Genomic DNA, 27,867 nt, shown 5'->3' with positions numbered 1-27,867 from the left:
TTATGTTTCATGCTGGTTGCATCAAATGATTAAGTAGATTCATGGCACCCTTGTTTCCCCCATGGACTCTTGTTTTGAAGAATAACATCTATTATGTAAGATTATTCTGAGAATAATATTCTCTATTCCACCACTATTCCTTATATTCCCTCAAAAATGAAAAAAGACACCCCCGTTTCTTTCTAGGAAAGGGATTTTGGCACAGCCATACTTTATCACCTTCAGGTAGTAGTGATGCACATGGTCCATTAGAAACTCCAGCTTTGCAGTGTGTGTGTTCTTCACGTGGTCAAGCTGCCCTGTGAAGATGTGACCACAAATACACACATGAGCTTCAGAACCGGATCACAGAATGCAGAGCAAACAAACTAAGGACCCATGAGATTTTGTGAATATTATGTCACTAAGAGACTGTATACACTGTATACACAACTCACAACAGCTGTTGGCATCGTGTTTTCACTTAGGAAAACAAATCTTGCACCGACGACATTTAAATTATCATGACATTATAGAGAGCAATGTGACATAGCGGTAATATCACAAACTGTGTTGTTGTATGATCTAATCTATTGTAATGGAATGTAGGCCAATTTAGAGAAATGAAATCTAGTGTTATGAAATCGAGCATGTGTGGGGACCCTATGGCCCGCGGGCTGTTTACGGCCTTTGAGGCCATCTTATCCAGCCCCCAATATAATATTAATGTTGTGCAGTTTCAAAAGAATGTTCTGTAAAGCAATCTTAGAAATTACATTTGCAATACAATGAAGTTACATTTTCAGGGGACCTAGTGAAGCTGGCGTCTGTTGTAAAGGTGTCCACCTTCAATATAGACCAGGCTTGTACGAAATTCCGAATTGAATGAATTGATATTCAAAGTAATGCCATAATACGAACACTACTGTAGGTGGTCATTACCTAGCCTGGGAACTCCCATACTGCCTTTAGTTCTACACAATCGTTTCGATCTGAAAGACAGTATGGCGAGGATGACTCATAACGTACAAGATCATGGGATCTGTGTCATAATGGGCAAGCATTCCGACCTTAACAGTTTCTCTGCCCAATCAGAGAGCAGGGCAGTGTGTCATAATAGCCAAGTATTCCGGCCCCATACGGAATTTACAATAGTCAACTCCCCAGACCTAATCTCACTTGTGATTAGGTCTGGTGTTAACCAGGCAAGTCATTACCTTGAATTTCTTTGAATTTAATCTACACCACCCATTGAGAGTACATAGAACAACACCACCTAGTGTTCATATTATGGCATTACTGTGAATTTCAATTCATTCAATTCGGAATTTCGTACAAGTCTGCATAAAGTGCAGGTGGAAATCCTGGTTTGTGCTTATACCATGGCTTTATAACATTTGAAGTGGCCCCTGGAATGAAAAAAGTTCCCCACCCCTGAAATAGGAGCCATCATGGTGTGATGTAAAGACCTATCATAACATTAAAGGCAGCAATGTGACACAATATTACAAACTGTGTTGTTGTATGATCTAATCTATTGTGATGGAATGTAGGCCAATTTAGAAACGTTTACAGTAATGCAATGTGTAATGAAATAGAGCCATGGTGTGGTGCATGGCCGTAACTACCATTGAGGACACAGAGGTCATGTCCTCTGTATCTTTTTCAGTAATGTGAAAATGTATCTATGATGAAAATCGATATATGATCAACAATGATAAATTCAGTCTGTATACGTCACCCCCATTCATCCTCAAGACAGTGATTAATGAAAACAAACTGAAGAGTTTGACTGAAGTGTTTGAAGCATTCTAAATGTACAGTATGCAGCACAGCATGCAGTATTTAACCTCAGTATTTGGAAAATGTCTGGTTGCGGCCCTGGTGTGGTGTGGTGTGATGTAAAGACCTTGTATGAGGAGACTCTTCTGAGGGTGCGTGACCCGGAGAACCAGCCGCCGCTGGCTCATGATAAACTCCGCCCCCAGGTCTCTTGGAACGCTGGACTGGGGCGTCCTCAACGACAGCAGCAGGTGCACCTCACGCGGCAACCACGAGTCTCTCTGGGGAGGACAAGTCGCATCAAGAGGCTACCTTATCATTACACTACAATAATATCACAAACAGTGCTGTTGTATGATCTAATACAGTGATTCTCAAAGTGTGGTCTGGGGACCACTAGTGGTCCGCGACAGAGCTCAGGTGGTCCTTGAGGGGATTTCTATTTTTCCAAGACAAGCTAGCAGTAAGCTATATTTGTATCATCATTATTACAAAGCTAAACATAGCTGAAGTTTCGTTTTCACCATAATAAGAAGAAAGTATGATCGGCATCAAAATTAGCAGTGTCAAATCAGCACCCGACAATCAATTCAGTTGACAGGTGGTCCTTGAACATTTTTGGGGGGACTAAGTGGTCCTTGGTCTGAAAAAGTTTGAGAAACACTGATCTAATACATTGTCATGGAATGTAGGCCAAGTTAGAGAAATGTAAGCAGAGGTGGATTATGATAGAAGGACTCACATAAAAATCACACACACACACACACACACACACACACACACACACACACACACACACACACACACACACACACACACACACACACACACACACACACACACACACACACACACACACACACACACACACACACACACACACACACACACACACACACACAGAGGCTGAACTAAATATCGTTGCTGACCTGCAGAAACCTTGTATCTCCATTTTCTGTTCTATCTTAAATACTTTTCTTAATAAATAAACTATTTTCTAAATAAATAAAAAATAAGGTTAAAAATAAGTAGGTTTTTTTTTTAAATAATTGGAAAAAAGGCGGAGATATGAGGTTTCTGCCAAAAAGCGCTGATACATTTTAACTGATTGGCCTAAGCCTCCTTTGTGTTACCAGAGGCAGGGAGGTGTAGACTGCTTCCAGAAGGTACTGCTGGAGGGTTTTGTCGAGCTTGTTGAGCCTGAGAGATAGGTGTGTGGGCCCGTGGTGCAGGAGAGCCCTCCCCACAGCAGCCTGAGGATGGGACGCATCATAGCACAGCTGCCACCCGACCAACTTGGACCCTTTACAGCAAAGCATAGGGGTGTATAAAAGGGACATCTATGACTCACATGCTACTGAATTGGGTTTGTTAATGACAATGGTATGACAATTTATTATTTGTTTTTAACAATTACACATAGTTGTCTGACCTCTTGTGTAGAGTACAATATTTCAAACATTTCAAAACCTTTTTTATTTTCCAAACGTGATTTTTTTTTGCAATTTTCAAAATGTAGCACAGAGCGGAAAAAGTGGTTGATTCGTTGAGCGCAAGCTTAAATGTAGTGTTATTTTCTATTTAGCCTATACTAATATCATTTCTGTAGTGTATGTCTTGATAGTGTTTAGCAGATGAGTCGGTGTGTGGGATGCAGGAGGGATGGACCCACATGTCTTCGGAGAGCAGATGGTCTTCTGCACCAAATTCCTGGATGATGTCACCTCCTCTCTGACGTCACCACTCAGCCTATGCAGTCCTACCCTGTTGAGACATGGGAGACATTTGTCACTGTGTGCGTGTGCGTGTGCATGTGTGTGTGTGTGTGTGTGTGTGTGTGTGTGTACGTACGTACGTACGTGCGTGCATGGATGTGTGGATGTGTGTGTGTATCGGTGCGTGTATTTCAACAAAAAAAGTTATTGATTAATTTTTCAATAACTCTAGATTAACAGAATGCCAGACTACCTGAGAGACAGAAGATCCGCTGATTCCTCCGGCGTGTTGAGGATCATCTTGAAGGCCTGGCCGTTGTGCAGTTGTACGGTTCCGTCCACACTGGCAGCGGTATTGAGCTTAGAGACCCACTCCAGCCCCACCTGACCCAGGGCCCCATCCACCCCCATCCTCGCTGAGATCCCAACATGGAAGCTGAGGTAGAGGTGAACAAAACAGTTAATAAACACAATCAATCATCATTCAAAATTTTGCTTTTTTCAACAACAGTTAATTTCACTTTGATTTGATACAGCAAACCAAAAATATCTTGTTTGTAACAAATACTCCTGCTCTAAGCCTTACTTTGGTTTGATATAGCCAGCCAACAAGAAGCTGGTCCAGTCTTTAAATTGTGTGTTTCCTTTCACCCGAAGGGAGAAGAGAGAGGAGACGTTGACCCCCATCTTGATGGGGAGGCCAGAGAGAGACGGCAGGGCCAGCTCCTCTGCAACTACAAAGGACCGGTGGTGGAGCTTCACTTCATGACCCTGCAGAGATGACAGTCACACCAGATTAGCAATTATACATGGTTATACAGTACAAGTAGCCTATTCAGTATACATCACAAGAGTTTAGTTGTAAGCGACTGACAGAAATGATTCTTCAGTTATGCCTACTTAAGTTCAAAAATGGAAGAGGTCCTTTAGAAACACGAATAAGCATCTTCCTGATCCAAAAATAAGTCCAGAAGTCCAGAAGTTGTTTACAACCAAAATATGTTACAGTAAAGGACCAGGGTTCCAGTTCATGATCCTATTGGAATGTACCGTCACACCAGATGAACAATCACCGGTTATAGGAGGGGTCATCAAAACAGTTTAGTCATAAGCAGCTTGACTCTTTTTAGGTGGTCTGAAAATGGTTTCACCTCTTCCTCCAAAAACCTTCCCTTGATAACCTGTTAAGTATGAGTCACACTAGATTAAAGTAGGAGACAAAGACACTCTCAGTGACAATCCAACCAATCCATCAGTCTTAGACTTTGTCTGTGTATTTGTTGTATAGATGAGGAAGAGCTCACCTTCAACAGTTTCAGGGCGATCTCTGCACCCCCGAGTGAAAGTTTCTTCACGTGTTCAGAGAAGTCATCGCAGGTGAGAAAGTCAAGCTCATTCCCAAACATCTTCATGCTGAGCCAGCATCTGGGCATTTTCACTGCAGGTCTCCGTCCTGAAAACTAATGTAATATTTGCTTTTCAAACTGTGAAAGACAAACAAATGGAGAAAGAGACTGAAAGAGAGAAGACAGAGAGGGGCATACAGACAGACAGACAGACAGACAGACAGACAGACAGACAGACAGACAGACAGACAGACAGACAGACAGACAGACAGACAGACAGACAGACAGACAGGCATTTCCAATCCAGTCCAACCTGAGCTTTGGCATGAGTGAACAAGCTCTCGGTCTGGCTTCTGCACTCCTCTCTTCTGCTCTCTCGGTCTCCGTCATGGCCGTGGCCTTGTCCCTCTGGTCCCGCTGCGTGGGGGTTAGTGGTGGTCCTCCTCTGCCGTGCGGAGGCCTGCCTGTGCTCCGGGGCCTGACCAGACCTCCTCTGTGGCCCAGGGGCCTGACCCCTCAGGAGATCCATGATCAACGGCTCCATGTTCTCAGCCCGGAAGTCGATCTGATGTGACGGACAATATCAGGGCTCTAAATTAACTTTTTTCATCACCAGACAAATGGCTAGTAGTTGTTAATCTTACAAGCCAATTACACTCACTAATGGGTCAAAGTGGCTAGTAAGTTGGTCTTTCCTACCAGCCAAACTGAAATTTCTCCAGCATTTGGCCGCTTGGCTGGTGTTAACGACATGCCACACACAGATGTGACACAACAATCTGATGTGACGGCCACTATTATTGTGTACTGGAAACCGTATTGGCATGCATCAAAAAGGATTAAATCCACATGCGTCTGTTCTCATCTTGTGTGTCAACAAGGAAGTAAAAGTAAAAAAAACTTTGACCATCACAGGTGGTTTGGGTTTTCTCTGTGATGATCCAAGTTTTCCCTTCATGTTTAGTATTATTGGACTTGTTTCACTAGTGTCCTTGACATATTCACAGAACGCCTTCTAAATTGTTGATATATTACATTATAGTAATTTTGTTACTGAAAGAATGTTGGGCTAACAGAAAACATTCTAGCACCTTGAAACAGCTAGTCTCTTACTTCCATGAGGTTGAATGCTCTTCCAAAGACATGCACTGTCAGATTTGTCATCAGGGATCGTGGGAGAAATGATTTGGGAGAAAACACCAAAGCCCCCTCGACATTGGCAGCTCCCATGCCTAACAAAAAAACATGGATGCTATTATTATGACATTTTCAAAATGACAGTGTTCATGAGATCTGTTCAAAATAAGTTGTAATGACAGTAAAGCGTCATTACTTACTTTATATATAAAGTGTCGGTAACACTTTATTTTAGGGAAACATCTATTAGGATTAATACATACAATGTTAATGCCTGCATAAGTAACTTGTAAGGCATGTACTAAGCAAATGCTAAGGCCTACTAGGTCCTTACTAAGGTTAAATTGGTAATAAATCCCTTATTGTGCATGAACAAGACATTTGCGAATACATGCCTAACAAATGTTTGATTTTGCTTTGTACATGCCTTACAAGTTACTTATACAGGAACATTGTATGTATTAGTGCTAATAGATGTATCCCTAAAATAAAGTGTTACCAAAGTGTCATTATTAAAATTATGAAATGGATCTTGGAATGGACAGATTGAGAGGCTAGCTATTCGTGTGTGAAACTGTGCCCATTAGACCTGTGTCTATGGTGGAGTCCATGAAGGAGGAGTATTTCCAAGGCTCTCCTTCGAAACTCCTGCTGAGAATGTCATCAGGCATTGACTGCAGCAATGCCTGCTTGAGTGGATCTTCTGTTTTCTGGATCTGCATGAGGTGACTCCACACAAATGCCCCCACTAAGAGACAAATAGGATACAATGCAATTACAAAACAAATGAAGAAGACAAGGGTGGGGGGGACAACTGTATGGATGGTAAAATAAAACATTTCAGGTGACACGATTGCAAACACAATGGACAAGAGGAAGCAAAAAAAAAAACGAGAGGGGCAAAAAAAAAAAAAAAATCAACAAAGAACCACATGGTCATGGATGGGATGGGTAAAACGAGAACTCTCAGGTAAGGACAAAGACCTTGGCTTGACGTCTCCCTCTCGAGGGTGGATCTTATTACTCCAAAGATCTCAGGGCTGGCTGTGGCGCAGCGCAGGAGCTGCTGGTAGGCGGCTATCCTGACCTCCGCGTCCTCCTGGGAGGACTGGTATGCTAGCAGCAGGACTTTCCTCTGGGGACCAGGAGACGGAGGAGAAGAAGAAGAAGCATGTCTGTCAATGAGAGCTGAGGCCTGTGGACTCTAGACAAACCACTTAAAAGCATTCCTCGCGAAGACTAAACACAAAGTCGTTGTTTTCTTTCTTTCTTTCTTTCTTTCTTTCTTTCTTTCTTTCTTTCTTTCTTTCTTTCTTTCTTTCTCAGACTAATATAACAACAACCACCTGTTAAAATGGTAACTCCCATTACCAAGACAACTTTTAATCTCCATCTGAGTTAATATCTACATTTATATATCTATCATTTCTTTACTGAAATAGTACGTCTCTGACATCAGTGGCACTAGGGTTGGTTTATACTGACATAACAGTTGCACACTGACTGATATTTCCATTGTGGCTTAACTGACATTGGCATTGCAGGGTATGCGCCTGAAGGCCTGGATGGCGGCTAGGCGTATCTCCAGAGGGGCTGAATGGTTCAGAATGCAGTCGTTGAGCTGAGGGATGAGGTCCCCCGCTGCCTGCCCAGCATTCCCCACCGCTTTCATTATCAGCAGCATCTACAATAGCCAGAAGAAGAACGTTAATGTACCATTAGCATCAATAACCACTTATTAATAGTTCCTCAAATTGCTAACATTGTAATTGTCCAAACTCAGGAAAAAGGCTGTACTATGAATAGAACATTTTTGTTTTTGCTACACAGTTTGCTACACTATGTAGCAAAAATAGATGTGATCTAAGCATAGAACACTACTTATACTCATTTGGTAAGTACTCACAGAAAAACAAAACAAAAAACTTTTGGATGAACCCTGCTCCAACCCCTATGAACATTGGTCAAAACTAATGGGCAGTGTGAATGCATCATTCATCATAGCCCACTCATTGCCAAAGTAAATAACTAACTAATACAGATATGGTTTCTCCAAAACACATGTTGGTGACCACCACCCACTCTGGAGGGGTCTTGGGCCCTGTATGCCTCCTCCAGGCCGCGTGTGAGATCCCGCATGTACTGCTGGACCTCAGGAATCTGGTGGCAGTGGGTCCTCCCCTCCTGACACAGGCTGTGGACCAGGGCTGATCCCGCCAGCAGCAGCTTGGGCTGGGCCTCTCCGGACCGCGTCAATCCCTGCAATAGGATATAGTTGCATAGGACATGGGAAGCCATTTTAAGATTCTCATTCAGCCAAATAATGTTATCCAGAGTTACTGTAAGTTGTTAGATTTTTTTAAAGAAACTCAAAGAAGCACAAGAAGTGCAGTTGCATTCAACTAAACTATTTAAAAAAATGTCTTTGAAATTGTTACATTATGAAATTGCTCAATATCACACCAGCAAAAACTGGTTGACATTTTAAAGAAATGTTTAATGCTTTTTCAACTTTTATGAAGACTGACTCACATTAATGCCCCTGATCATAGCAGGGGAGGGATGGCGTGCGAAGGCAAAGGCGGCGAAGAGCGAAGACGCCTGATCCGTCTCGATCTCCCTGGACGAGAGCAGCTCGGTGAGGAGGAGGACGCATCCCTCAGAGCCACATGTGAGCAGGCCATCCATCAGGGGTTGCCTAGGACAACAGCAGCAAACCAAACTTCAGTCGACTCGGCAGCGGTGCGGTACGGTACGTGTTTGTTAATGCAAGAGCGACTCATGCAATGATCCTTCACTGTGCTAACACAGATGTGGAGTGTGGCTCGGCCCAGCCTCTTTGATGGTTTTTTTTTGGGGGGGGGAGTTCACAGTCATAATGTCCTGGTTGACCTTGCTCAAAGACATTGAATGGGTGGACATGACGTGTAGCTGTAGTGTTTAGACAGTCAGCCCTGATAGCGAGGTTTGGTTTTAGTTTAACTAATCAATGTATTGGCATTATCTGTGGTTATAACACCTGACATTTGAGCCCAAAACGACATTGACCCATAAACATATCAAGAGCTCTGTTGCGAAATTTCTTAAATCCATTTTGGATTGACATTTTTGTATTAAACAGTGCATTGCATTGTATTGCATTGCAAAATACATTTTATATAGGTTTTTAAAGTATGTTATCAAGATATTTGATATTTGAGGTTTGATAGATTTCAAGATATAATTCACACACAGATGAAAGGACGTCTGAACAGTCATTTCCAATAATACAATGCAAAAGTCAAAAATGGCATTCAAGTCATTTTGCAACGAAGCTCTCCATATCTAGTAGATGCTGCTGCACTGACCAGTCATCGCGGCACTTGAAGGAGGCCTCCTGCCACACCTCTCTCAGCTGCCGCAGGGCCAGACCCCTCAGCTCCACCACCAGGCTCAAGAGCTGCTCCGACTGCTGTGAGGGAAGAGACGCAAGAGATAGGTTCATATAGCCTACTGTTGAAGGAGAGGATTGTGCACATCCCAGGGAAAGGTGCAGGACGAAGGTTAGCTGTAGTTTTTAGAGGGCGGAGTCTGCACACTTAGAATCCTTTTTGTTGTGTTTTATTTTTTCATGGCAGGGTAACGTTTCGACCTCAACAGTCTTCTTCAGAGAATCATGAAAAATAAAACACAACAAAAAGGATTCTAAGTGTGCGGACTCCTCACTCTAAAAATCATATAGCCTACTGCCCTACAGATGCAACCTGCAGAAACTACATACTGTATTTTGTCAAACTTGAGATTAGACTAAAAATGGTCTTTGTTACACCTTTATCATGAGATAAAGCCTTATGGTCGTAATGTGTCCCATTTTAGAGACATTTCTGTCAAATTCGCAATACTTACAATATGCAACCTAATAGGATTTTAAGGCATTTCTCATGTTTCTCATCATCTCCTTCTCAGTTTCATCTCAGTTTCAATGCTGCTGCACTTTGCCTTTGTAGGGCAGGGCAGTAAACAGTAATCTGATCTGAATAAAAACCTGGCCACAAAATGAATCCAATTGGCCCTGAATCCAGAAGATCAGTGGCTCAGTGAAGTCATCTGTTTTGGACAAGAATGCTTGGCAGGTTTATGCTTCCTTAACCTGGAATAGACACTTTTGCTCTGTTGTGACAGAGGCCTTAGCCATGATAGTATGGCACTCAGGAAGATACTTGTTATTAGTAGCGTTGGGCTATCAGACCGGCTCTTTAGCTCAGCGGTATCGTACTGTGCCTCCCATTGCCGAACCGATGCGTTGACAAGGTGGCGAGTTTGCGGCCCTGAGGGGGACGGACTGCGCGGGAACACCTCTGTTACAACAGCATGATAATCAAGTAGAAGTAAAATATCATTACCTGCTGCTGGTCAGTCATGTGGGTGCACAGCTTTCGCACAGTGGCAATAGCATTCTGTGATGCTGCCCGCTGTGCTCTGGCTGAGTTGTCCACGGCATCTTCAAACATCAGGTTGGTCAGATATCTGGATTTTCGTTTGTCTTTTATGAGATGGATCACAAGATATACAAAATAAATACAGAATAACAAAGATAGATATATGTTTACAAAGAAACCATGTAACAAAAATAGAAGTTGAAGCGAAATAGTCCAGCTAAAAAAAAACTTCCAAAAGGCATTCAAATATCAATACAAATCAAAACACCTCCAGTAGACATGCTGTACATTTATTTAATTTCCATGGCATGGTCATTTACCAACCAGCCAATGCTGTTGAGTGGAAGGGGGAAGCCCCAGCAACCAGTTCACCTCTAAATTTCAATTTACCACCCATCAGTCGCCAAGCAAATGCCTGCACGGTATCTCATCCTGAGCAGTTGACTCTTGAGAGATTCTCAGTAACAATGAACTCCAGGGGCAGCCATGGCTTAGTGGTTAGAGCGCTGGCCTAAAGGTTAAAGATCAGAGTGCTGCAGGTTCAAAGGTCCCTTACCAGCACCTTCATCCATGGCTGAAGTGCCCTTGAGGAAGGCACCTAACCCCTCATTGCTCCCGGGCCTGTAACCAATACCCTGAACCTAAATAAGTGTAAGTCGCTTTGGATACAAGTGTCAGCTAAGTGTAATGTAATGTAATGTCTTACCAAAGCCCAGAGGTATGTTCTCCAGGGTTCGAAGCATGATCATAACCGACACAGTCTTTGTCTGCATCACCTCAGACTGTCCAGAGGATGTGGGGGCCATGAGGGACACCGTCTCTGTGCAGTTCACTTTGTCCATGGCCTTTTTACCCATGTGCTGAACACACTCGTGCTTCAGAGACAAAACCTGAGAATATTTCACACACACAAACGCACACACGCAAACGCACGCACACACACACACTGGTCAACAAATAAAATGAATTCAGACCAGTCATCTCTGCAACAGCAAGAGCGCACAGCAAAAGTGTACTTTATATATACGTACAGTATGGTAGCATTTTACCAACATGTACAAAGTACATCTCTCCTTATCCTCTCTCTCGCTTGTTGTGTGTTTGCAGCTGTGGGAGGGAACTCTCTTTATGACTTACATTTTTTTCTTTCAGCGGCACCGAGTGTCTCCAGAACTGAGCAGTCCTCTGCTGGTGGCACTGCTGCAGGTTCCGAGCCTTCAACAGGGCATTTCCCCGCCTCTCATACCGGGTCATGCATGACCCGTACACATCCGTCTGCACAAAGGGGCAGTATGTTAGCAAACATGATCTCTTGAAGATCAGATCAATCAAGCATCAATCATCAATCAATCAATCAATCAATCAATCAATCAATCTATCAATCAATCAATCAATCAATCAATCAATCAATCAATCAATCAATCAATCAATCAATCTTACGGTGCAGGAAAATGTGCAAAACTAACATGCAGTCACATGGGCCTGACTTAACTCAGCTAAGGGGATGTTCATCAGGTTCCTGTTTACTTTGTACATACTGTGTATCACTGAAGGGGTAAACTGGATTGTATGAAATACTTTGTGACTTTGACTTTGTGGTCAATTTGATGTGGGTTTTTGTCATGTAATTTCTGCAAAGAGTAAAACACCACCAGGCCCCATTCACACCACACGATCCATACTGCAGCATCACCCTTAGTCATGCAGCCCTTGCTGTTAGTTAGTTGCATTGTCTTGGCCCAGTAAACTCCAAAGCGACTCCAGACAGCGAGAGAGAGAGAGAGAGACGATCTCAAGTTACTCTCCAAATAACACCACGTGTGGACATGTGTGTTCAGATCCCATGTCATGTGCCACAGGCCGGGCCCGCTCCTCTCCGCTCCGCTCTAGCCTGCTCTGCTCTGAGCTCCGTTCCGAACCTCCGGGGTCCTCACCTCTTCCACCATCACCCGGGTCCCCGCGGAGTGGGAGGTCTGGAGCATGCTCAGTATGGCTCTCTTGATGTTGAGGGCCCACACCTGCTCTCCCTCCTGCGGGCACAGCGCGCTGACCTTTCCTTCCTGAAGGGAGAACCGCAGGGGGTGCCTCTCCAGCGACTCCCTGCATGGGATGATGGGAAAGCAAAACACCAGATGGGGCCATCGTCTGCAGGCTCTGCTCTGTGACTCTGGAGGCTGTGGAGCTTCCCAGCACTGAGCAGCGACACAGTGAAGTGCGATGCAGTTTAGTGTTGTGTGGTGGAGTGTAGTGCACACACATGGGAACAATACAGCTATTCTCTGCTGAAATAGCAAGCTGTAGATTGCACAGCGTTATACATTTGTTGTTAAGAATTAGTAGTGTAGTTCTATGGTAGTTAACTTTCAATGACTATTACAGCGTTCCACTGGTGGAACAGTAAGTATCATGGGGCTAAAACACTGTATATAAATTGTAGTTTAAGGTCCAAAAACTTTCTTTACAATTGAAATCTTGACTAACCTGTGTGAATGGGAATCTTCCCAGACGAATATAGCTCTCAGTTGTGTGGACTTTAACATTTGTATGTTTCAGTCACTAAATCACAATATATTACATGTATATGCATCTTTATTTTGGTTTCGCACAGTTCAAGGGCTTACCTCACAATCTTCAGTCGAAGTACAGTGTTTTCTCTCGAGGAGGAACTGCGCTTCATCTGGGGATTCCTGATCTGTGTCCATAGGAACGAAAATTCTAAATGAACCCAAACCTCCTTACATCTTATAGCCTATAGATGACAATCACATGTTCAACAAATACTTAAAGGGACACTGTACAGGAAATGGTCAAAAAAGGTACTGCAACTATGCTGCTCATTGAAACTTTGTTGGCCAAATTTGATATTTACATGAAAGTTTACTAAGTAATAAACAAATATTTTCTAGTATGGTCCAAGTAGAGTCATTTTTGCAGCTAAAAAATGATATTTTTGGAAATTCAAAATGAATGAGCCATGGACCATGGAGAAGACCCGCCTTTTCATGTATGAAAAGTGCAATTTTTCCAGTCATAATGAATACTTAGAATTTGATGGCGGTGGTATGTATTCCTGAAAAAGGTAACATTAGTAAATGGGCAGCATGAATTCTGGGAATAAACAACTAAAAATCTCACACAGTGTCCCTTTAATCAATCAACTACTCCTTTTGAAATAAATGTGAACTAACCTTCATTATCATCAGCGGGCAGTTGGGAAAGACATCGATGTCCACCACGCAGTCGAGAGAGAGCTGGCTGGCCGTGCTGGGGAGGCCGAGCAGACCAGAGCTCATGCTGCTGCTGTATCTGAACGTGTGTCTGGTGGCGTGCTGATGATCCACTCCTTCAACAACAACAACGATATTATTATTCCTGATATACTGCACACATTAGGGCTGCACGATTATGGACAAAAATTATAATCACCATTATTTGGATCAAAGTTGATTAATTGTGCGGCCCTGCTGCATATTATATCCAATTATGACATTAGGTCCACAGTATATTTCTCAAGGTGTTGAAGGTGAAAGTGGAATGACCTTCAAACTCCCTTTTAGATATAAGTAAAATCACTTTCAGTATGCAGTATGTTTGAGTATCTGAATCACAAGCCATTTTATAAGTATTCATTATTGTTTACCAGAAAATAAATTGCATTGCTATACAGTTTGAAAAAGATGCAGGTGAAATATAAGGGCCTTACCAGCACAGACAGGACTACAAACGTCATCCTCCTTTACAGCATGGTCTACCCCTAATAAGACAACATAAAGGGATTTAATCTTCCTATATCCCCTTAAGACACGGCATTATAAACGAGCTGTTACCAGATTGGCAATAACCAAGTCGTAATGTATTACTAAAGGCCCAGTGCACTGTCATAGTAGTGTAGTACTATAGTAGTTAACGTTCAATGTCTATTACAGCGTGCCACAGGAGGTATGGCATGCATTAAGGGGCCACAGCATGGTCTAACCCTAATAACACATTAAGGGATGCAATCTCTCTCCTCAATTATGCTTATTTGGAAAACACTTAGGACATTGTCACTGTACTGAACCAAAACAAGCAGATTAAACAGATCCACATATTTTTCACAAACAAAAGCACCTTAGACATCCAATACCATTGGTGAAAATGTTAAACAGAGCATTAGGTATACCTATACTAAGGTTTACTGAGGATTTTTTCCCACAAAAGAATCACTTTAACTGCTTCATATCACATCAGTAGAATAAAACTCAAGACGGCTTACCGCTTGACTGCTTACAACTTGCTGCGCTAATGAGAAGTATGAGCACAAGTTCCGCTCCTAATTGCAACAATAATCCAGGAGTCATCTCTCGTGTCACTGTGACAGATACGTGCAAATTGAAGTGAAGCCTACCAGCTAAACCTCAGCCAAGCACTAGCCTGGCGGAACACTGGAACTCTGGAACTCTGGAACTCCACATCCTGTCTGGGACCTCTGACCATGGTGGGTCCTCTCCACAGACACGAAGCAACCAATCAGAAGAGGGTGTTCTGTTGTCCATGTGATGAGCCTGACCCTAGCTTTCATCTAGGCTATGTTGTCTTTTAGTTTAGAGAGAGAGAGAGAGAGAGAGAGAGAGAGAGAGAGAGAGAGAGAGAAACACACACACAGAGACACACAGACACGCACCCACACACACACACACACACACACACACACACACACACACACACACACACACACACACACAAAGAAAGAGTAAGAACTTCTGAAAATAATGTTTTATTCTATTTCCCATTACAATCTTTGCATAGGCCTAACAAAAGGCAGAACTGGGCACATGCATAGAGAAGGGAGATTATTTTGTCCTGAGCCCGGCAAAAACTGTTACCAGCCCTGCATATGACCTGGACCACTGACAGCTTTGACTTGGCCTGGGACAAAGTCAACCGAAGGGGCCCAAACTCAATGCATACAATTTAACGAGGATGCAATTGTGGGCCGCCCTGATCCCTGGGCCCGGGACAACTGACCCCTTTGTTCCCGACGTCAGCTTCTCTGCATATGATAAATAACTAGTGTTGTACATATGGCACACAACTAATGAGAACAACTGCCTGCTACACAACCTTGCCGTTACTTTAGACCAGGGGTTCCCAAACTTTTTTCCTTCCGCACCCCCTGGTGCATTTCAATGTGGTTCGCGCACCCCCTACGCGAATGTTGCACACGCGCACATTATGCAGTCATTTTGGGAATCCTCATTTCCAATAGACCTAATGCTTTTTCTGCCTTCATTGCAATGGAACTTCTTGCATGACAACTCTAGGAGTTATAAATTACACTTCAGATGGACCCTTCCAGCATACAATTCATCAAACAATTAAAAACTTACTTAATGCTGTGTAAAAAACACACATCTCAGCCATTGCTCTATTCAGCTCGCACACCCCCTTGGGGCAGGCCGCGCACCCCCAGGGGTGCACGCACCCCAGTTTGGGAAACCCTGCTTTAGACCAAGGCCCTGCCCATTGAGGAAGATCTGAATATTTTACCTTCTACCAACACTGTGGTTTCTTTCCATCATCCCAACTCCCGTCCTTTGTGCTGTGGCCTTGCGATGAGTGACGTCAGAAGACAGCGAAGTGTGAGGTCAGAAGCTGAGGTCGAGGACAGGAGTTGAGATAATGGAAAGGGACGGTACCCTGTGCCTTGCATTTCTGTCATTTGCTAACAGAGACCTCTAGTGGATGATTTGAGGAAAGTACGACCACTGTAGCTTTCCATGACCAACCTTTTCATGACGAAGTAGACCCAACGAGAACCATGAGTACAAATGAAGGGTTTATTTGCAAAACGGTGTATCTCCATTTTGTAAAATGTTGGGAAATTTACATTTTTGTACTGGGCATTCCATTGAATTGCATTGCAAAATGCATTTTCTATGGGCTAAAAAGTATGTTCTCAAAATATTTGAATGATAAGAATTCACACATAGGTGATAGGACTTCTGAAAAGTCATTTTCAATAATAAAATGCAAAAGTCAAAAAATGGAGATACACCGTTTTGCAAATAAACCCCTCAAATGTCACATTTTTTTGGTGTTTCTCTAAAAATGTACAGTAGTTGACCCAGCTTGTCATTAGTTTCATTGCATTTTGACAATCACAAGATGCAACATGTTGCATCAGCTGTGGGCAAAATTTCAAAGGCTAATTGACAAGCACATCAAAATGGGTAAAAGTAGAAATAGGATTTTTAAGGATTTTGTATACATTATGTTAAGCATTTTTCCACAAGTACACAAATGTCCTTCAACCGTTATATTTGGAGGAACAAAACAGTGGAACAATGGTCTCTGTTAAGGAAATGAATGAAAACGTATTAATTAGACAATGAGACCACGACAAGTTGATCAGAGTTTACAATTGGCTTTTGCGAAAGGACAGAGTGATCCGAGATGCAAGTTTTTGCTACAGATTATAATTATTTCTACAGTCTCGTAGGTTCACAAAGCAAAGGGTGCGGTGTGAATTGAGGAGTTTGTATTGGCTAGATGTGAAGAATCGAGAATCTAGGGGAGAAATGCAACAATATTGAATACTTCCTCTTTGCACTAGGCATGGGCAAACTCTGAGAGGTGGGTGAGACGAGGAGATTGACATGTGAGATGATGCAAGAAGCTGTACTACAGCATACGCCCTTGGAGAGGAAATGACAGCAGACTGTTTATCTAAATAAGCAGAGATCAGTTTCCCACTTGTTCTCAGATAAGTTCTCACCATGTCCATACACATGATCCAGAACACATTACACATACAGCACTAGATGAGATAGGCTTGTATCATGTTTCCTTGCCCACCATCCACACACACAGCCCTCCACAGATGCTTATGGGCGATGTTCTTTTTTTCTTTTCTTTTTTTTAAAAGAAGACAAAGACAAAGACAGTCTGACAATCACCTGCCATTCCTTCAGGGCTGCTGACAGACTTTACCAGGCCCAGGGCAAAGCCGTCTGAAAGGTAAATCTGCAGGGCTTGTCTGTGGCAGTGAAATAGGGAAGAGGAGACTAAAGAGTAGGGGTCGACCGATACAGGTTTTTTAATGGCCGATGCGATACCGATTTTTTTTTTCATCACCCTTGGCCGATACCCGATATTTGGGGCCGATATAGGTTAAAAAAGGTTAAAAAATGACAAATATTCCAGGTCTCAAGTTAGAAATAAACATTCCTTTAAAGATGGCCTCTCAACGTCATTTAATTAATATTGCCGTGTTCCCAATTGTTATTGAATGTGTTACGCGTTGGTCCTGTTTTAAAAAAACGTCCTAGTTGCTTTGTTTCAAGACGTTTTTGCAAGCTGGCAAGGTGGCTTGTGGAGAAACGAGAGAGTGTTCCGTGTTTCTCGTGGAAATGCGTCTCTGATTGGCTCACTCCTCCTGCTCTCGAAGAAACGCGTCTCTGATTGGCTCAGTCCTCCAGTTCTTGGAGAGAATGTAATGGGAAACAGAGTCGCCACTTCCCCGGGTGGTACTGCACTATAGGGGCGCCAACGGAGGCGTGCAGGCTCCATTCAGGGCTGTGCTCTTTCGACAGCGACCCCTAGGCAAGCTGCAGGCACGGAGCAACCAGAGTGAGCTGGCTTTATGTATGAGGCTTTCTGCTGTGTGTGTACCTGAGAGTAGCAACCAGCTGATAGCTAAGCTAAGCTATGTTTCGGGCTACCAGACGTTGCTTGTTTTGAAAACAAGCAGAAAAAAATTACTCGACATGTTTTTAGATAAATGGGTCGATATAAACCTTTGTGGGCAACGCCTTCTTTCGACGTGACGAAACACAGAAAGGCTTTCGTGATTCGCTCGTTTCTCTGCATTATTTATGTAAATTGGGAAACACCGGGAAACACAGCCAGGAGAGTTGACGCACCGCTATGAGAGCCTTGCAAGTGAGTTTAACTTGGGGTGACCGTCCGATCTTCGAAAGGAGTGAGTAAAACTGAGTTTTATCGGAAGTTGGCCTTTAACATTATCATATTGAGGTAGAACTTGTAACATTTTAAACACCCACTCTAACAATCAAGTAATGTCTAACAATCAAGTAATGAAAAAATAAAGTGTCTTGGTGCTTTTAAAAAACCCTGAATTATATAAAATAATAAATATTGCCGATTGCCGATACCGATACACTTAAAAAATGCAAATATCGGCCCGATACCGATTCCGATATATATATCGGTCTATCCTTACTAAAGAGTGAATATATTATTCCTCTCCTCCAGGGCTGATTAATTCTCTGCAGTGGCGGAACAATTGCACACCGAGCCCCAGGGCAAAACACTGAAAGGGCCTCCCATACAGCCTGCCAAGGCCACAGTAGGGATCCCGCCACCAATATGGGAGGGCACATGGTACATGCCCTACTCCCCCCCCCCCTCGACATCCAAACTTAACTGAAGTGAAAGCCCACTTGGGAAACTCCAACTCCCATTGCCATTGTGACATAGCACTCCACAGCACACAAGTGCACACAGCACAGAATGAAATTGCATGTATGCCTCCCCTGTGCAAGGAGGCAGCCCCCAATGATGCCCCAAGGGAGCGGCGTGGTGGGACGGTACCATGCTCAGGGTACCTCAGAAAGATGGGGGAGAGCACTGGTTAATTACTGGTTACTGGTTACTGACTAGTTAATTACTGTTTAATTACTCCCCCAATGTTAATTACTCCACCTGACGGGTCGGGAGTCGAACCGGCAACCTTAGGGCTACAAGTCTGACACCCTAACCGCTTATCCGTGACTGCTCTTGGCATCACCCTCAGTGTAGTATCCGGCACCTGCAAGCCTGATGGCCGGACCTCGGCCTTGAGGGGAAGATAGAGAGTTATCTGACTGTGTACATCCCCTGGAGTTCTGCTCAGAGTGTTGATGGGGTCTAGCCTAGACCCCATCAACACACTGAACAGACTAGCACTCATTTTTATTATGACTTTTTTTTATTATGACTTTATTATGATTTTTCACTTGTTTAAGTTTCACCCAGTTCGTTTTGTCTCTGGTTCATGTGGTTATCAGAGAGACGACACCAAGGTTGCGGAACAAAAAAAAAATGCTTAGTGCTTAATGCTTATACTTGTTAGTCAGTTTTTCCTAGGTTGCATGGAGGTTCTTGGGGCCAAGACTCACAAATCCCCATATTCTAATTGCATAGTATTACCACAGATGAAAAAAGTCCACTTAGTAGTTTCCACTCCCAACCCATGTCCACATTTACATTTTTGAAAGCCTGATTTTTTTTGTATAATGGTCATGAGACATCTTCATTCATCCATCCATCCATCCATCCATCCATCCATCCATCCATCCATCCATCCATCAATTAATTACATGAACCCACACCACTCCTCACCCCAAACTTGTACGAGTTAAACTCCCCCTGGCTCATGGACTATGATGAATGTTTGTTAACTCCTTGTACATTGTGACACAGGCTCAAACGGGGTTTATACACAGGGTTACATGTGGTAATTTTATACCTTTAACAAAGCATTCCATGATGTCCAATAGCAAATTATAAACGGATCACTACTTAAGCACTACTATCATCGGGTCCTAATCAAGGACAACCTCACTGGCTTATCAAACGATTGCATGGCATAGGGAGTGTGGTTATTTGCAGAGACAAAAAAACGGAGAAGTTTCCTTTTTTAAATGCCTGTGGTGAAAAGCTGTGATGAGTTGCTGCACTGAGATAAGACAATTCTGAAATTGAATTGAACTACACATAGCTGTACCAGGTAGGGGTTTTGTTGTTTTGATTATATCGCTTGTTAATCACCACACACATTTGAAAATATGTAGCCAATAAAACAAAATGACATACACTCTAAATTAAGTTCCTTTCTTTTCGGCACTTATTGACATTTCTTCTTTCAACCTAAGGAATCTGGGAAAAAAATCTCTTGTAGGCCTATTGTATCTTCATGATACGTGTTCACAAGCAAGTTTTAACCTAAATTTAGAATAGGTTCTATACGTTCAAAATAATTATTGGAGATGAGTAGGCCTATGGGCCAATTTTAGTGATTACATTGCACGGTAGAATAACTTCTTTTCATTTTACCAAGCTATATTATGTATTAACGCATCATGGTAAATAAGCTTTATTGCATATGTTGATTACAATGTCATCTGTAAGTAACCAGCTTGTATGCTGCTCGCCATCTGTGGACGTGTGACCAAATGATCAGTAGGCCTATCCTCTTCGGCCAGCTGAGATGACAAATTGTTTTCTTATCTTCTGATTTCTTGTCAACATGATTGGTTTGATTGGAGAATCTCCAAACCATGAAAAAAAATTGTCCATTCTGTTTATAATAGATATACCCATTTACCTGAATTTACACTGTAGGCCTACTCACCCATAATGTCTGCGTGTCTGTCAGCTCTGTTGTTGTCAATAGCCTCTCGACCTCCTCCCATTCTTTACTCATTCTGTGGCAAGCCGTTTACACCTTTCACGGCTAAACTTGGTCTAAAGGTGCACCGAGTAGGATGGTGGCCAGAGTAGGTATTGCAACTATGCTGCTCATTGAAACTGCCAAATTGATCTTGTCATGAATATATTTACTAAATAATAAAGTAATATTTACTGGTGTGTTTTGCAGCTAAGATTTGCAGCTAAAATGCCTATTTCTGGAAATTCAAAATAGCGAACATGGAGAAGATCTAACTTTTCATGTTTGAAAAGTGCAATTTCCCCATAATGAACACTCAGAATATGATAATGGTGGAAAATATTTGTGAAAAAGGTAACATGGCAGCATGGATTCTGGAAAGAATCTGCCAATATTGTACACCTTTAAAGAAGCAATCATTATGAGTGTTTGTATACAAAGAGGGCATACACCAGAAAGGTCACACTGAATTGGATGTTTCATTTGCTACTTGATTCCACGTGTTCTCTATCAGTTAGTGTGAATAGGCTAGGAATAGAAACAATATGCTGCAATATGACACATTATGTCCAATGATGCGGGCCTAGGCTACTTTGCATTATACTATAGTGCAGCACTGTTCAAGACATCTGTCGCAAGAGTGCATGCTGCAACTATACAACTGTTTGTGTAACAACAGTGTAATGTCTGCAAAAATTAACTTCATTCATGACATACAATCGTAACACCGTTTGGCATGGAGCAGATGTTTTGTCAATATTTGGAATTTCAGTTAGCCTATACATAGGGTGTAGTGTGTAGTTGCGTTCATGAAACCTTGTCTTTGGCAAAACATTGATTCTGTGCAAGACAGCTCAACCAACTGTCATGTTTCAAAATGGCTTGCCATATTAGTTTGCGCACCACGCCTGCAGTGCGACGTCACTTGCTGCGTGTTTCCCTCTCCAACAGAGCCATACAGAGGGTAGAGTCGGGCAATCTCCGCCGTGTGCTTAGGCCGACTTCCTCTTTAGCAAAATTAGCTGTTTTAGCTTCTCAGTACTGCTCAGCGTTGCGAATGTTAGTTCCTAGCAGTGGGCGTAGCACATAGCAAATGCAATGCAGGGAATATGACAAGACTTGCTGTTCATAGTAATAACTTCAGATCAACATCACAGATGGTAAACTTTTGTGATTATCACCACCGAGACAGTTGTTGGTTTACATATTTGTGGTGATTACCCCGCAGTATAGTTCGTTAGTCCTTATTTTTGGCTGTTAATGTGGTGGTTCTATGTTGAGTCTATGGAAAGACAGCCGCTTTAGGAACACCCATATCTCGCTGAAAGGCGGAGCTGCCATTTAATTCCTGGTCCTCCAATTGCGTAACTCTACCCTCTGTATGGCTCTGCTCTCCAAGCGTTCCAGGGGGCGTAGGTTTCGCCGGCTTATTAGCAGACACAATGAAACAAGGGGCAAACTAGGACACCACGTTGGGGATAGGAGAACGTTGTATCTTAGTTGTTTTTCACCTTTAATTTTGGACATTTTTTAACTTGAACTCTGTAAACACGGCTGCATCTGGCACATATTCCACGCGGGCGAGGTTGGGAAGCTTACCGCTAAGATTTTTGGCCAACCATTTGGAAAATCTTTGAAAGGATCAGTGCTAGCCAGCAAACGACGCTAACCGAGCATCAGCAACCGCTTCGTTTTCTCTGATAAATACACGATGTCAGTCTTTGCGTATTCGGATTATTTTGCTGCCGAATGCTTGGTGTCGTTCTCCAGTGGCCCTGTCCTCCATCGACCCACCCCGGTGGCTGCGGCCACCCAGGCCCCTCCTCAGGGCCTTCCACCCGGAGAACCTGACGGGTCGAACGAGGACAGGGAGGTACGGGAGACCCTGAAATTGGAGGGGGCTAACATGGTGTCGGTCGCGGAAATCCTGACGAATATACAGGGTAAATTCAGGCCAATGTCTGCCTATTCGGATAGCAGCAATTCGTCATGTGGGGAGAGTGGATACACCACGTTGTCCGACTCCACCACTCCTACCCCAACCATGACCCCCTCTGGCACCCCAGTACCAGGACAGTATAATACCTCACAACAGGTCTTTGGAGGGGGTGCACCACGATCACCCACGAAGCGTCATCCTTGTACTTTCGACGGTTGTGACCGGGTGTATGGCAAATCGTCTCATCTGAAAGCGCACATCAGAACGCACACAGGTATAATTAACACAATGGTGATCGCGTGCCAAAGGGGCGCATACGACACTTTGTCTAGACTAGAGTTTTAAAATCAACCAAGCACTGATACAAGAAAGAGTCCACTAAATATAGGCTACTATCAAAATGTTACCCTTTTTGTGTGAAAAAGACAGAAGTTTTCACGAAGTGGCCTAGTTAGTGCCAAGCCACGATGGCGTTTAAGGGGACCAACGGACCAACCCACTGGGACGTTTTTTCCTACTACTGCTACACAGTAGTCTAAACACTGGCCGAGAAACTAAGTAACGTTAGCCCATTAAACGAGTAAACACTAGTCTTTTAAGTTATGTTTACCATACAGTAACGTTGTTTGACTTAAAGCACTTGTTCATCCCCATTGGCGTGGTCACCATGTGCTGCATTTTGTCGGCTGGTTTACGAAAGGTAATAGGAACAGACACAAATCTGTTGGAAAAAGTGTCGATTTTTGTTTTGTCTTTGGCTATTTAGAGAGCTATGGTCAACAATAGAGGGGAAAACTCTAAACTGAGGCCCCGAACAAAGAAGTTTGCGGACAAAGGAAGAAGAGAGGGAGGACCGAAATGCACAGTGACGGATCTTTCATTTGCATATGAAGAGATTTTGGAGTATGAGAGCTACACACGTGGGGTTGTGGTTACATTACGCAAGTAATTCGATACTGCCGTGTGTCACGCTGTCCATCCAGGTTATGTTGAAGAAGCAACATAGTGCAGCAACTGTCTTGGTCCATAATATATATATATATATATATATAATATATATATGTAACGGAGGCTAACTAGCACAGAGTTGGCGTAGAACGTTGGTAAAACCTCCCTCCGATAGCCTCATACAGTCTCGTGCCGTTGGGCCGAGAGACTAGTCTCTTGGCCCAGCGGTATCGTACTGTGTCTCCCATTCCGAACCGTTGTAGTTGACGAGGTCGCACGTTCGATCCCCGAGGGGGGTGAACAGGTGCAAGATGACCTCCGTCACAGTGGTGCCGTATGACCCGGGATGGGAGTGAGGTTTAAGGGGGAGAGTGTAACGGAGGCTAACTAGCACAGAGTTGGCGTGGAACGTTGGTAAACCTCCCTCCGATAGCCTCATACAGTCTCGTGCCGTTGGGCCGAGAGACTAGTCTCTTGGCCCAGCGGTATCGTACTGTGTCTTCCATTGCCGAACCGTTGTAGTTGACGAGGTCGCACGTTCGATCCCCGAGGGGGGTGAACAGGTGCAAGATGACCTCCGTCACATATATATATATATATATATATATATATATATATATAAAGTTATATAAAGTATTAAGTCTATAAAGTTCGTCAGTGTAAACTCCTCACCATAGTTTTCAGGTTGTTTGCATTGGATGAGGCAATGTAGGCCTACATTGTTGCTACATCTACTTCTAGCATCCACCCCTTGTTATTGCAGTGACGGGGGGATGCCCTCAAAGTGTATATCACAGACTGGACACAATCGGCTGGGTTCTTGTCATGTGGTGTATGAATTTCCTTTTGAGTTTTGAGCACGTGCTTGGCTTGTCGCATTCCGTTAGTTGCATTTTGGGGAGAAAATTGCAATGTAACTTACACCTACTCAATGCATGTGCAGGTGTATGGTCATTTTGCTGCATTGGTGCAGAGGCAATAAAGTGCATTGCATTGAAGGTTCTGGATGTTGGATGGATGTGCTTTGTGTTTCAGTGCTCTCTCTCTCTCTCTCTCTCTCTCTCTCTCTCTCTCTCTCTCTCTCTCTCTCTCTCTCTCTCTCTCTCTCTCTCTCTCTCTCTCTGCAAGGTGAGAGACCTTTCCCGTGCACCTGGCCCGACTGCGAGAAGAAGTTCGCCCGGTCAGATGAGCTGGCACGCCACACCCGCACCCACACGGGCGAGAAGCGCTTCCTGTGCCCGATGTGCGACAAGCGCTTCATGCGCAGCGACCACCTCAACAAGCACGCACGCCGCCACCCCGGCTTCCAGCCCGCCATGATCAGCCGCAAGACCCTGGCCCTGGGCTCTGGCTTCAGCGCCGGGCCCGCTGAGCCGCAGTGAATCCCTCAGGTTTGGCCCGGGACATGGTGTCCCACAGGGGGGGGTGGGGAGGACAGGTTGCCACACCCTCAGTCAAACAAGCTCATCCCGGCTGGCACCCTTCCACTCTTGGTAGAGACTCTTCCCAGCCCCTGGCCCTGTCCTAGCCCTTCCACAGCGCAACCTACCACTTATTCTTTACAACACAGAGCCTCATCACTTTTTTATGTTTCTTTTGGACTCCAAAAATGATATATAAAAAAGACTCACAGCTGCAGGGATCTTCATGTGTTCCTTCTGGTCCCCCATACATACATACAGTTCATGCATACATGCGTACATGCCATGGGCTAACGCAAAAACACAAACTATGTTTTAGAGTGATTTGTCCCCTTTCACTGAAGGAACAACCAAGGCATGTCCTGTCCATGTCCAGTCAAATGGTGTAGGACTTTGAAAGCTTTCAGTGGGGTGTGTATATTCCCCATTGCTTCAATGTAAGTACACTTGTGTTAACTCAATCTTTCGTTAAATGTCTCATCCGCGACAACCTTTTTTCATAGAAGCACATCTAGAAGATGTTCAGTCGTAACAGCCGCATATCATTGCAGTGACGAGAATTTACAAAGTGCTTCAGATGACTTTCCTTTTTTATTTTTTAGAAATCTCACTCTATGCAGGACACTTTCAGATGTCCTTTTTTATGAAATGCCCACACTCGTCGAGTAAAATGCAATTATCTTATTGGAGGCAGAGTCTGTCGTCAAACCAGAAGGGTCACATCAGTGACGCTTACAGAAATGCTTCCTCTCTCCTAATTCCAGGTCCCCACATTCCCTTGTTGTTAGTTAGGCATCTTGCACTCTTAGCGTTGTCAATTTCTTTGTTTGTCTATGTGTCTGTTTTTGTTTTCTCTTAACATCTTTGGCTTATTGTTTCACTTTGAGCTTTTTAATTTAGTGATTCCCCTGGCATTGGAATGCCTGTATGAGTAAGGTGCTCACTCACATGATTAAAAAAAAAGTTATACAGCTAGCTCTGATACATTGGTAGGGCTGGCAGGTCTTCTCTTTGGTTTACAAGTTTAATCTTGCTGCCAGAGTGGCAAGCTTAGCTTTGCTTTTACTCAGTTGGTGGATGTACACTTCCTCTCAAACTGTAAATTCACGTTGGCATTCACAGTGAGCCCACTAAAGTGTGGCTGTGAAGGCCTGAAATAAGCCTAGCTTATAAGTGGGGTGGGGAAACACTGTAAGTCTATGTATATGTTTGATTTTGACTGCATATCGCTTTTTCCAGAACTTAGTTTAAAATGTATTTACTTTTATGATATTTTAAATAATAATAATAATATTTCTCGAATTCCAGTCAGCACTCAGGACCTTGTTCAGTTCCATGATTACTATGTTTCAGAGTGTTGGCATATTTTTTTCCTCTAACAATACTTCTTGATGTAGAGCAAATTTTTGTTTCTAACAACCACAAAAGGTTGGCACATGTAGCATCGCGTCAAATGGTGATGCATTCAAAATATATAGATTATATGTATGTAAGACCTTTATGCTTAAGCTGCAAACGTAGAAATGTTATCTCAAATACCTAAATGAGTGAAACATGTCGTTCTAGCCCTCATATTAGGGGTTAAGAAAATATACACACAATTAGGATAGCGCTGCTTGTGTACACGTGTGGGTGTGGATCTGTGTTTCTGTGTGTTTTTCGAGTGTGTCTGTGTGCGCGTGTGTGTGTGTGTGTACGTCCCCATTTCTTTCATTTGCTAGAAAATGAAGGGGAGAACAATCTTGTTTCTGCACAGGCCAGTCTGTGGACACTATCTCAGAGAACAAAACTCATCAGGAAAACTCAGAAAGCCTTAACTTGTTTCATAACTTACTTTGCACCATTGTTTACAGGATGACATTTTTCTACAGATGTATAAGCCACAAGGCACAACATAACAAAAGATATACACATATGCAAGATTGCACTTTTCTTATTGGTGTTTGTTTATAAATGCTATTTGCCTGCTAGTGTGATAGGTTACACTGTTTAAATGTGCTTCTGCAAATAAACACTGTGGAATTGGACTGAACTATCACAATAACCCAATTCTTATCAATATGCACCTTTGTCCGAGTGCTTAGACAAGTGCAAGAAAGGGCAGAGTAAATTGGAGTAGTTGATTGTTGAATTTAGAGTTTATTGTTTGCCTGTTTCTTTTTTTAGTGTAGCATCAGGTCATTTTTGTCCTGGTAGTTTCAAGAATTGGTGTTTCCTCCTGTTTGTTTTTTTATTATTATTATTTTTTACTTCTTTGAGCACACATTTACAGAGAGCTCGCGAAGTCTGGCCATCACAGCAGTCATCAGCCTGTGACGGCCTCCGTAGAGCACTATACACGAACCATATGCCAAAAGTCTTCCCCTCCGCTGCTCTCGGGTTGTAGATGTCTCATCTGATACTGTAACAGTACGTTGCATTGGATCACTATTTCTCCGGTTACAACTGTATCTGATTGACTTGAAAGCATGTTGCTTTGTGTCCAAGACTTCGTGACATATTGCAGTTTGCAGACTGTTTCAGATAACTGCTGGCAGTTATTCAGAGTTAAATAATGCCCTTGTGGAAATGAGCAAAATATCAAGCCAGACCTATTTCGTTCGAATTGTGTGTGTGTGTGTCTGTGTGTGTGTCTGAACTATCTCCCAAATGATTTTGAGAGGGTGATCTGGAGTACTTGTGCTATGCTGTCAATGTACCATTGGTATTCATCATGATCGTTTAGAGTTGTGTTCTCTCTCTCCCGATGT

General features: G+C 43.2%; 2 protein-coding genes across 2 annotated transcripts in view; one reads left to right on the top strand and one right to left on the bottom strand.

Moving 5' to 3' along the window:
* Positions 1-20,834, bottom strand: part of LOC134466078 (uncharacterized) — a 66,666-nt gene extending 45,832 nt beyond the window's left edge. Inside the window, exons 1-22 of the mRNA XM_063219975.1 lie at positions 20,774-20,834; positions 13,566-13,720; positions 12,999-13,069; positions 12,312-12,477; positions 11,515-11,652; positions 11,084-11,267; positions 10,342-10,481; positions 9,307-9,410; positions 8,492-8,657; positions 8,042-8,218; positions 7,491-7,643; positions 6,944-7,094; positions 6,549-6,707; positions 5,936-6,054; positions 5,136-5,387; positions 4,781-4,936; positions 4,063-4,247; positions 3,730-3,912; positions 3,434-3,525; positions 2,895-3,064; positions 1,889-2,042; positions 220-299 (exon numbers count right to left, since the gene is read on the bottom strand). Coding sequence (XP_063076045.1) covers positions 220-299; positions 1,889-2,042; positions 2,895-3,064; positions 3,434-3,525; positions 3,730-3,912; positions 4,063-4,247; positions 4,781-4,936; positions 5,136-5,387; positions 5,936-6,054; positions 6,549-6,707; positions 6,944-7,094; positions 7,491-7,643; positions 8,042-8,218; positions 8,492-8,657; positions 9,307-9,410; positions 10,342-10,481; positions 11,084-11,267; positions 11,515-11,652; positions 12,312-12,477; positions 12,999-13,069; positions 13,566-13,720; positions 20,774-20,834 — 3,216 coding nt within the window. The remainder of the gene's footprint in view (positions 1-219; positions 300-1,888; positions 2,043-2,894; positions 3,065-3,433; positions 3,526-3,729; positions 3,913-4,062; positions 4,248-4,780; positions 4,937-5,135; positions 5,388-5,935; positions 6,055-6,548; positions 6,708-6,943; positions 7,095-7,490; positions 7,644-8,041; positions 8,219-8,491; positions 8,658-9,306; positions 9,411-10,341; positions 10,482-11,083; positions 11,268-11,514; positions 11,653-12,311; positions 12,478-12,998; positions 13,070-13,565; positions 13,721-20,773) is intronic.
* Positions 20,835-22,227: 1,393 nt separating this feature from the next.
* zgc:153115 (uncharacterized protein LOC768186 homolog) lies at positions 22,228-27,144 on the top strand. Its single transcript, XM_063219481.1, has 2 exons — positions 22,228-23,022; positions 24,825-27,144. The coding sequence occupies exons 1-2, from the start codon at positions 22,521-22,523 to the stop codon at positions 25,076-25,078; spliced, it is 756 nt and encodes a 251-aa protein (XP_063075551.1). The 5' UTR covers positions 22,228-22,520; the 3' UTR covers positions 25,079-27,144.
* The last annotated feature ends 723 nt before the right edge of the window (positions 27,145-27,867 follow it).

Source organism: Engraulis encrasicolus, chromosome 16 (assembly GCF_034702125.1).
Source record: "Engraulis encrasicolus isolate BLACKSEA-1 chromosome 16, IST_EnEncr_1.0, whole genome shotgun sequence".
In the NCBI taxonomy this organism is placed as follows: Eukaryota; Metazoa; Chordata; class Actinopteri; order Clupeiformes; family Engraulidae; genus Engraulis; species Engraulis encrasicolus.
Note: the sequence above shows the minus strand (reverse complement) of the source record. Positions and strands in the feature narration are given on the sequence as shown.